The 11,507-nt window shown below is 40.2% G+C and overlaps 1 protein-coding gene across 1 annotated transcript in view; it reads right to left on the bottom strand.

Moving 5' to 3' along the window:
- Positions 1-11,398: 11,398 nt before the first annotated feature.
- Positions 11,399-11,507, bottom strand: part of CA13 (carbonic anhydrase XIII) — a gene marked incomplete at its 5' end in the record, with an annotated part of 12,198 nt that continues 12,089 nt past the window's right edge. Inside the window, one exon of the mRNA XM_009076939.1 lies at positions 11,399-11,495. Within this exon, the coding sequence (XP_009075187.1) occupies positions 11,399-11,495 (97 nt within the window). The remainder of the gene's footprint in view (positions 11,496-11,507) is intronic.

The raw sequence follows: 11,507 nt of genomic DNA, 5'->3' as shown, positions 1-11,507 counted from the left end.
GGTGTTAACCAGGAGAGACCTGAGGCAATCTGGTCATCTAGGCTGCCCCTTCAAACCAAACTGCTTCCTCACGATAAGGAGACACTAACCCTTGATGCACCAGCAATGTGACATCAGGAAATATTTAGATTTACCCTTCAAAAATGTGTTAGGACAGATTTGGTAGTTGTGGCACAAAAAGCTGTCAGCAACTGATGCAATAGAACCACCACCCCTGTCTTATCAGAAGTTTCCCCATGAGGAAGACCAAGGAAGGGGACACCCTTTCTGTGCAAGTGGTTGGACTTCCCTGCATTCCTCAGGGTGGAGCTAGATCTGCACATTCTCCCCTGTTCCTCACCAGACTGTCTTCCATTGATTTACACCATTGTGAAGTATGGTCTAATATCCTCTAAAAAAACCCCCTTTATTCTCAGTTATCTTCATGCAATTATGCAGGTTGCTTCTGCAACATATTTTGTAGGCATGGTCCCATGGATCCATTGTGTCTCCTGTGTGTGAAAATGCACATATTTAAGAGGAATGCCTGAAACAGCCACAATCCAGCTATTCATAGTGCTTTTAGCCCTTGAACAGTCCTGCAGCATTAAGGTTAAAGCAGGATTTTTCAAGGCTGTCAGCTAACAATGTTACATTTTGTATTTCTTTTACATATCCCACAGCAAAGATTGTCACATAGATTCTTTTGTTATTGGGTCAAGGGAGAGAAAGACTCCAGGGAAAGCCTCCAGACAGCTTTAGATACTTATTGCAAAGGAAAGCTCTGCCAAGACCTACAGAATTATTTTCTATTTCACTGGTCATACCCTGCTTCTGGCCTCCCAGGTTTCCCTGGTATGAACATTGCTGTCCTATCCTGTGATCCTTTAGTCCTCCCTCCAACTATCTGTTGCAGGCATTTTTCTTTCCTCAAGTGTCATTTTAACTCGTTTGAGAATATCTGACTGATGAGAGGGAGGTAGAGAACAGATATTGCAACAGCAGTTGCAAGACCAGATGCTTATGTAGAGGAGCTCAAGCTCTAGATCTACTTCTGAAATCTTATTTCTGTGATACTGCAGCAAGTTGTGTCAGTTGTGAAAGGAGCATAGACTAAATTCAAATAAATGATTCAATAGAACAATTTGTAAGTATAAAGGAGCATACATTAAAACCTAATTGTGTTCAAGGCTGTGACATATGCAGTGCTCATATTGTTCTGCATATCTGCAAGCATACAGGGATATAGTTATTCCAGTGAGATGGTTAGACTAATGATAAGACACAGCAGCTACTTCTGAGCCTTTGTTCCTAAAGGTTATGCTTTCAAATCTCTAAACATCACAACAGAAGTGACCCACTTGCCACAGGGCTGGAGCTTCCATTGACTATAAGATCTTCCAGGTAGTTGGTACTTCAAGGAAATTAGAAGCTTCATGTTAAATGGCTAAGCAAGGAGTTAGTATCAGTTTGAAAATACTGACATAATGTGACTACTGCAAATCCACAAAGTAAAGTTATGCAAAGTTAGGAACGAAAAGAGTTTCTGCACAGGACTTCCATACTAGACATAGTTCAGTCCCCCAGAGCAGACCTACCATTAAAACATAGTTTTCCAAAATCACATTCCACTGTTCTCCCTGAGACAGATATGCGACCTGCCCTGGCATAAAGTCAACTCCTACACATCCAGTTTTCCAGGCTGCAAAACAGAGGGCCCCTCTTTCCTCACAGACAAAGAAGAGGGGGCTCAGTTTCTAAGTGCTTTTATCCTCCTTAATCTCACCTGCATGCTCCTGGCTCTGACCACAGAACCAGTTGGTTCTAATTTGACCACATACCTAACAAAGACAGTGGCTGTTTCCATCATTATACCAGCATTCACTTTAGTGCTAGCTTCTGTGACACAAAAGTCACAAAAGTCTTGAATTTCTGCTGAAAGACAACATGAAAGACAAGAATGAATGTGACAAGCATGAGTCCACCTGTTTTGCAAATAAGGAGAGGCACACGAAAGACTTAAAATAGGATTCAGAAGATGCATTTTGGCACCTATGATGAAACTTAGGACAAATGCCAGTGGCTAAATCCAGTAGACAACTTCAGAAAGCAGATGCCAGTCTGCCTCTTTCATTTATGACACATCTAAATACCACTGTTGTGTGGGAATGCCAGAGGCAGTGGTGCCCACACAGCAGCCAGCTTATGGAGACTTAAGTGTCCAGACAGAGTGGGGACAAGGTGTCACACAGACTCTCCAGTGGGATTTAGAAAAGAGGGAGATGCTAGTGAAGCCCTGGGTCACACTGTTGAACATGGCACTCCAAGCACACACCAGAACTGTTAGCTGTGTCCATACTAGCAACTGGAGAGGGACAGGTATTTGCCATGGTTAAGTGGAAGCTCCCCAGTGTGGTTTTGGCAAATGTCAGCTAGAGCTCTCTGCAGGAGGGCCTAGACAAAGTGCAACAATGATTTCCAACAGATCATGTACAATAATCTATGCAGGAAAGTTCAGCTGTACAGACTCAGGACATGTTATGACCCTTATTCCAAGACCAGAAAATGTGGCCTGGATTGTTTTGTTTACCACGAGATGCACTGATAAGTTCACTGCAAAGCACAGCAAATACACTTGATTCCCCTCTGGAAAAGTAAGGGCTGTTGGTAGCTAACACACTCATTCAAGAACTAGGTAGCTTTTCCCTGCTTAGCCTGAGGGATCCCTGTTACTTCTGCAAGTGCTTTGATGGGCAGACTTTGAACCAGACTTTGTTTTTTAACAGAAACTCTTCACTGATAGAACTTGGTAGGACTTACATTGTGAGTGTGAAATCATGCCCCTCTGTAAACTCAGAAAATAAAGTGGCAGCAAACAAGAATATGCAACTAAATTAGTCCTTCTTAACCATCTAGCCATTCTTTTGGTCAGTGCTTTTATACCTTGGCTGGGTAGCTTTTTCCTTGCCAAATGGGAAAGGTAACTCTTAGTGCCAGAAAGAAACATTAGCTCATGTTTGTTCAGTGCCTACCACTGCAAGAGTGCTAAGTACTAGAACTGAAGCACATCTTAGCACTCAAATATGTGCAGGCTGAATAGCTGATCAAATGCCCAGGCTGGGATGACTACTGATTCTGAAGAGACTGAAAATAGCCTTAAGCCATAACAGAAAATAAGTCCACTACAGACATATAAATAACAGCATAAGTAACAACTGAAAAACAATACACACTTTTCAGGAAATGAAATGGAACTTTCTCTATTTCAATACAAAGCAATTCAGTCAGTCATTCTTTCCTTTTGTATGAATTACTGGATGCAAGAGAAAATTCCTTAATCTTTTTTTTTTAAATCTCAATCCATTTTAGCAGGAATTTAGCGCGAATGTCCCTACAAACACCTCCAAACACATCGTCATGATGCAACGCACCAGTCACTAGGGAAAAGTGATGCACAATCATGAGACTTCTGTATTATTTAAGCAATATCACACCTAGGCAGTGTGTTTACCCAAGTGCTGTTCAGCTTTGATATCCCGGGTGTTCCCACTCCCCTGTTAGATCCCCGTGCTGTAGGGGTAGATTGCTAGATTACATCCTGATTGCCATACCCAAAGGTGGAGGCTGTGGAGGCTGTAAACACCCTCTGTACACTGACACAGAGGGGAAATCCAGATCAGTAAAAATGACAGATATGCAATAAATTTATAAAAACCTGATACAGCCCAGGATGCAGTTGGCTTTCTGGGCTGTGAGCCCACATTGCCAGGACATGTCCAACCTCACATTCACTAGTCCCCCCAAGTCCTTCTTGGCAGGGCTATTCTCTATCTGTTCATCCCCCAGCCTGTATCAATACTAGGGTTGCCCTAAGCAGGTGCAGCACCTTGCACTTGCTCTTGTTAAACCTCATGGGATTCACATAGGCCCAATTCTCAAGCTTGTCCAGGTCCCTTTGGATGTCATCCCATCCTTCAGATGTGTCAACTGCCAGACTCAGTTTGGTGTCATTTGCAAACTTACTGAGGGTACACTTGGTCCCACTGTTTTTGTCATTGATGAAGACACAAAACAGTACTGGTCCCAATACAGACCCCTGAGGGACACCACTTGCCACCAATGTCCAGCAGGACACTGAGCCATTGACCCCTACTGTCCAGATGATACTGTGGTCCATTTCTCATCCACAGAACAGTCCACCCATCAAATCAGTCTCTCCAATTCAGAGTGAAGGATGTTGTAGGAGACTGTGCCAAAGGCCTTACAGAAGCCCAGATAGATGACATCTGTAATCCTTCCCTTGTCCACTGTTGTAGTCGTTTCATCCTAGAAAGCCATTAGATTAGCCAGGGTGGCTTCACCAAGGGCAAGTCCAGCCTGACTTTCTCAAATCACCTCTCTGTTCTCCATGTGCATAGCTCCTAGGAGGATCTGTTCCATGATTTTTCCAGGCACAGGGGTGAGGTTCAGTTGTTCCTATGGTCCTCCTTTCTTCTCTTTGTAAAAATGGGTGCAATGTTTCCCTTTTTCGAGACACCAGGGACTTCACCTGACTGACATGGCATTGAAAATACACCACAGATTGTTTTCCAGTTAATGCACATTTACATTTACAGTGTGCTCGGTGAATTAAGGACTCTGCCTTGAGTTCTAGCACTGATATTTAGATATCTCATAACCGAAAGACACAGGTAGACAAACAGATTCTGGAACCTCACACAGAGAGTGTCGTGAAAGTGGTGCCATTGCTGAAATAAGCACCACCATTCATCTGAATCTGTCTGGAAACCAAAGCAGAAACTGGTTTAAGTAACTGATCAGTTTTTCCATGTGAATCTTTACCATTCCCTTTAAAATAAACCAAAAACAACAACACAAAGCTGGTTCATGCTGATTTCCTACTGTGAGATGTATTGTCTGCACGTGAGAATTTGTCCTTGCACTGAGTCTGAGTATGTTGCCAGAACTTCAGGCACCAGCACAGTCTGACCTGCTGCCCATGCTGTGCCCAGTGGCTTTCCATATGCTTAGGGAAGTCCAGTCAAGCCAGAATGTGCTAGACCTACTGACCCTGCTTGGTAGTGCTGATGAAGCCATGCACCATCCAGGCTCCATGTACACAAATGACTCAGATACTCTTTTTTAATGCCTGGGGAAACTTCCAGCTAGAAGAAAATGCAGAAAAACGTACCTTGCTCCTCCAGTGGTTGTTCCTGGCATGTGACTTTTAGGCATGTGTGAAACTATATGACTGCAACTGCTTATTGAAAACGGTATCATTTAAATGCACAGATTCACCTAAATAGGATCTTTTAAATTCAAATGTCGTTTGTTATGCATCAGAAAGTAATTTTTCTTTTCACAATCCTTGTTTCACTTTAAAGAAAGAGAATAAATCATACTCAACAGGACATCCTTAATACATAAGTTATATTGCATATTCTTCTTCCACAGGCTGAAACTTCAGGACACTGGGAGTCTTATTGTGGCTGTTGTGTCCGTGTGAAGGCGACTATTGCCTTATCTACAGTGACATCTATCGGCAGATGCAATCTGCAAAGGGCATCTTTTCCTATTAAAAGATTTTTTCAGTGTTTCAGAGGAAGATTTTTTTTATCATCAGCACCATTTGCCCATAATGTAGGAGTTCTGGTCATCTCCAACATCCAGGAGACACAGCTTCTGCTGAATAGCATCATCTCAATATAATTAGCATTCCCACATATCTCCGTACTGAATGTAGCTATCACTAACACCATCCACACACCAAAATAAAAGCCTCTCTGGGCACAGGACTTTGATGCAGATTTCAGGAGGCTGATGAAGCTAAACATCAGCTCAGCTCCATAGTACTCAACAGGATCTGCTCTGCCCTAGAGTCATCCTCCAGCTCCTCCTATATATTCTCCAGTGTATGTGTGTATATATACACATATATTACATGTAGGTAGTATATCCTGTATTTAGCAATAAACATATTTAAAAAGAGAATATTATATAGATAGTTCAGTACAGTTGTTAAAATTGTTAGGAATAATATGTAGAAATAGTAATTACATTAACACCATGAGTCTGTGAGTACAGAAGAGAATATTTCAAGGATTTGCTCAGGATACCTGCTGAAAATACTACACACCATATTGCAGCAACTCAAATAATATCAATTAATAAATAAGTTTTTGCTTTTATTTTTCCATATGTAGTTATTGCTATCTATCAGCCAGTTCATTCAAAACTAATTTAGTCTAAGAGGTTTGCTGCAGCAAACACTGGGGAAGGGCTTTGTTCTGGGTTTTGCTGCTGCTTTGCTCTTCTCATGAAGGTGCCTTGAACCAGTCACAAAGATGAGCTAAACGATTTTGAGAGGTTCAAGATTTCTTCTGGGCATTGTGACAACAGGCTGGAATTTCTTCAGGTAGTCTCTGCAGACATTTTAACAAGATTAATATGTTGTTGAATAGCATGGTACCATGACTCTTGTATTATTATACAGTTTGTCACAACAGTAAGATATTGGTCTTATTTATAACTATATTTGCAATGAAATAGGCAACAGGAACTATTTAAATCTTCAGGTTTTGGATTGCCTCTGCCATCTGCAGACCTGGAGACATGGCATCCTTTCATTCATACATAGGTACTTTCTACATAACCATGAGAGTTTTAAAACAATTTTGGAATACAAGTTTGGATGCTGAGATTTTTAGTGATTTCCAAGCAAACAGTGTATTTGTGAAATCATAAATGATATAAGAAGATGCAGTTTAAACAGGATTAAGGGAAAACAGAAAGCAGGAACAAACTCTCTGCAAAACACCAAGAGTGACTGGGTTCATTTTTTTCCTCAAAAATAATCCAAGCACTGTTTTTTTCAAAGAAAATTATGTTGTTGAGACCACATTTCTGTCTGGTATTCATTCATACTACTGTAGAAAATAAAAGAACTGGAAGCAAAATGTTGACACTTAAATATCTGATGTTTTATTCAAATTATTTTGAAATTAGAAAATAAAATTAAATCAGATCTTCATAAAAATATATATTTCAGCAACCTGTTGCATGTAGCTTGTATGACTTACATCTGAAAAATGAAACTGTATGGAGCATCTGGAAATTATTTCAATTTATGTACCCAAGTATATGGGTGAAATTTGACAAAATAGACACAGGAATTGAGTGTACAGCACATCAGTTCTGCTCAGCAGAGGCAGGGAATCTTTGTTTCCACATTACAATCCAATACTCTCTTGTCAGAGCCATTGTCTGTCCTCAAATTCTGCTGCACAGGAGAAGAGATGCAGAACACACATGCAAATGTTTCACCACAGTAAAAACTGGTACTTGACATGAATGATAGTGAGGATGACAGAAAGAGGAAACAAAACATGAATTTAGAACCATTTTTGCTTAAGCACTTCAGCATTATCTCCTATCTCACAAAGACAGCAGGCACATGGAAAAGGCATCTGTCCAGAGTCAAGTACTTCACAAATAAAAAGTATGAAAATAACAGTATCTAAGAGATTAAATCATGGAACAAATCTCTATTAGGCTAGATCTGTACAAGGAAAAAATAGCAAGACTCAATATGAAATCCAATCAGGCTATCTATATGTGCAGAACATTGGTGGAAATACAACACTACAGTATTTTTGGAGGATGTCTTATAAGTTTAGGTTTTTATCCTAAGTCCTAAAGAGACGCCAGGGAAGAAGAATCAAAGAAAAATGAGCAAAGGCAAGCAACTGTAATCAAAACTAAAAATGAAACAAACTCTTTACGTCACAATCAAAACTAGAAAGCAACATCAGACTGTCAGGAGAGCAACAAAATGTAACAGGTCGGAAGTTAGATGTAGCCTATCCAACAGCAGAGTGATAAGGGAGACTGTCATCATGCTTTTTTTTAGACTAGTTAATAGATAATGAAATAAAAAAGCCACATCTCTAGAGCAGGGTTCCTCTGCATTTGTACCTTCATGCTGAGGTTACAACCTAAAGGTGCTCCAAGTCAATTATTTGCAGCTTTTAACACCTGAATGCTAGGCAAGATTGATCTCCAGCAATCTGCTCCTTGCCTATTTAAAGAGACAAGAATCTTAATCCCTAATTTTCTTTCCATTAAGTGTACAAAAACTGTGTAACATGTATTTCTGTTATTTTATTCATATGCTATATCCCACTTTATTTCTGCGAAATTATTTTGTAATTAATTAATTGGCAACTTGGGTTCTTTATTTCTGCGAAATTATTTTGTAATGAATTAATTGGCAACTTGGGGGTTTTTTTCCTCTTTTAGGTCCCAGTTCATGTCTGAAAGGTTAGGAAAGTCCTGTTTCCTGAAGCAACAGAGAGACAAATCTCTAAAGCAACAAAGCACAGGTACACAGCAAGTGGGTGTATGGCAGAATGTGTATGAAAGACAGCTACTTCCCAGGTTTTTTTCTTAGGCATAAAGAAAGTTCCCAGCAGATGTTAAACATGTACAACATGAAAGACATCATGAGCATGACTGGTAAAGGCTATGAGGACAGCAAAGCACACAGCAGAGCTCACTGCTTCCTTCCTGTCCCAGAAACAGCAGATTTGACCCCAGGGCTCTACTGTGGTTTATTTAATTCTGATAATAAGTTTATGGGTGATCAACCATCCATCAGGACACAATTCCTGACAGCTGCTATTTTCACCAAATATGCTCTATGTTCTTTGGTCACTGAGCATTTCATTCTTCTTACTATAACAGCTTCAAGTGTGTCAGAGGGTTAAGAGTTGATCAGAGACCTGCCAGGAAGGTGATGACATATTTCGGTCTGGTTTGCTCTAAAGCCATCTGGAGCAGAGTTCATGCTTGAGATTGAAATCTCTGGGAGTACATCATGTAGTCTTCTTGAGATTCAGCACAGCTTGGGCATAGAGGAAATTAGTGACTGAGGATGCAACCAAGTGCTCAGTGCTGAGACTGGGTCCATATTCCCACTTTACAGCAGATGGTTAAGCTGAGAAGCTGTTCCCAAAGGATTTCAGGCAACTGAGCATTTTTAGGCTGTCACATGTCACCACTAACTTTCAGGTAGATCAATCTAACATGAACAGAGCACCACCACATTAGGGGAATTACTGTGAATGATGACTTCTTCTAAGACTTATTTGTACTACTATGAAAACAGTGTGTTCAAAAATGCACTATCAGAAACTTGTACAATTGATTGCATGTCTTACCCCTGCCAAAGTATTTCACTTGGAACATAAAGAGATACCTAATACTACACTACCCAAAGATAAGACTTTAAATGATGGGTGACAATCTTTTCCAAAACTGCAGCTGCAGGCACTAATTACAAAACTGAAGTCTTTGTAAAACTTTTAGCTCTTCAATAGAAAATACAAGACACATTCATAAAATCCATTGTTTATTTTGATAAAATCCTTATAAATGTCAAAGCACTGGATCAACTCCACTGTTTTCAATACATAAAAACTCCATAAACCTTTTGTTTACGATATGAAGCAGTAGCCTTATTATTTTATCTTCTGAGGCAAGCAAACTTTGTATCCTTTGTGCAATTTGCAAACATTTTGTTCACTTTCTGCAGCTACTCACATGACAGGGAATCAGATCCAACACACAGTCTAAAAAAGGGTATGAAATCACACAACACACTCCAGCTTTCTCCGTGCACACTTTACTGACATGCCCATTCAGAAGGAATCAACCCGGGATCTTTTCAGCTGCATTCTTCTCCCTATGCCAGAAAAAGGGTGCCTGCAGATTTTTTCCCTTTGGTTAGTACTTGTATCTGCTCCTGATGCCAAATGCCTTTTATTTCTCCCATGGTCTCTTTGTGTTCTTTCCTTGAGAAAACATTCAAAAGGCACTGGGAGGCCTTGCAGCATGTAAGAGCTATATTCTGGGGAAGGAGAAAACAAAAAAGTCCACCTATTTTACACTAACCTAAAATATCTATGTCTCTATGTCTAATTTGTTCTTATTAAGACAGCATATAAAATAAATCTTGATTGTCATTTCCCTCATGTTTGTCCTATTGAGGTAACAGGCAGAGCCTATAAAACCTATAGAAAACGAAGTCAAGGAAAGCAGTCAAGGAAGATGAGTTGGCCAGAAGTACTACAGAGATTAGTGGTAGTTGCTGCCCATGAAACCTCTAGCTGCCTCTTTCAGGAATCACTGGATTCCCTATCCTAAGCTACATCCTATGGAAAGTTCATTAAAAATGATTAAAATAAATTTGTTGTAAACCAATCAATTATATTCAGATAACAAAAGCTCCTGAGAGAAACACAGGTTCAAGTCAATTCACAAAAATAGATGTTTCAATGTATTGCTATTGAGGGCTGATCTTTTATTAGATACTGACTTGATTCTGATTTCTTTGGCTTGCTCTGACTGCTCTCTTTGGTCTTGAAATATAAAGGCAACCACCCAAGTTCAGCTATGACACCAGAAGGTCAGCCAGCACCTAGGAGACATTACACAGCTGAGCAGTGCTGGTGTGAGGTGCAGTGGTGGTGCAGAAGTGAGGTATGCAGCATGTGGTTCACACTGCAGTGTGCAACATGGCTGATACGAAAGGGTCTGGAGCAACAGCTACCCTGCCTCTTGATCTTAAGAGGAAAGTCTGATGCTGCATGGATACAACATTATAGTCCTTTGCTGTTCACCAAATGCAACAGACTGGACACAAACAGTTCCCTCTATACACTTCCACCTTGCAGTTTTCATGTTTCAGGACAATTTCATCACTACCCATTGTGGAATTCAGGAATACCTAATCCACTTTACATGATCTTGCAATATACAAAATCCTTACTATTTGCTTTTAAAAAACATGTGAATCATTACATGATTAGTGCTATGAAGCAGCCAGAATAACAGGATCATATAAATATCTGTTTTACTTAAAGGCTGTTGGTCATTTACTGCTTTTTGTAGGAAAGTAAGCATGGTATTGCAGAAGTTAGCAATGAAATTATATCATCCTTGAAATATTTTTTCCTTGAGAATTACTGTGTGAAGTCTTATACAGAAGCTAAATGTTATGTTAGAGACCAGAAGAATAATGCCAGATCCTACACTGCCAATATCAGGGATCCCGTTCAGTAAGTTGGTGGCAAATTTTGGGGAACTCCTTCACCACATCTGACCTTTAAGGTTAGCAGTGCCCTCTGTGCATGCTATGCTAATGGATCAGTGCTCCCAAACCAGCACACTCAAACACAGTCAGACCTGTTAACGACAATGAACCTGCACAGCTCAGGACATACTTGTCTGTGAGAAATGACTGCAATAAAACAACACCCATTTGTTAAAACAACTCAAGAAAAATATTAAAAATCATAAAGTATATAAACTATTCATTCAGCCTTTGGTTTCAGAGGGAGGCTACTCTGGCTTTACTCCTTTAATTCCTTCTGACTTCTCGTCCCCTCAGGGGCTGGGGAGGTCTGTAGTTTCTCAGCAAGCAGCAGGCGACCTCATCCTCAGCAGTGCTCAGGAGGCTGCGGAATTTG

The sequence above is a fragment of the Acanthisitta chloris genome, unplaced genomic scaffold, assembly GCF_000695815.1.
Source record: "Acanthisitta chloris isolate BGI_N310 unplaced genomic scaffold, ASM69581v1 scaffold4836, whole genome shotgun sequence".
Taxonomy (NCBI): Eukaryota; Metazoa; Chordata; class Aves; order Passeriformes; family Acanthisittidae; genus Acanthisitta; species Acanthisitta chloris.
This window is presented reverse-complemented; position numbering and strand designations above follow the sequence as displayed.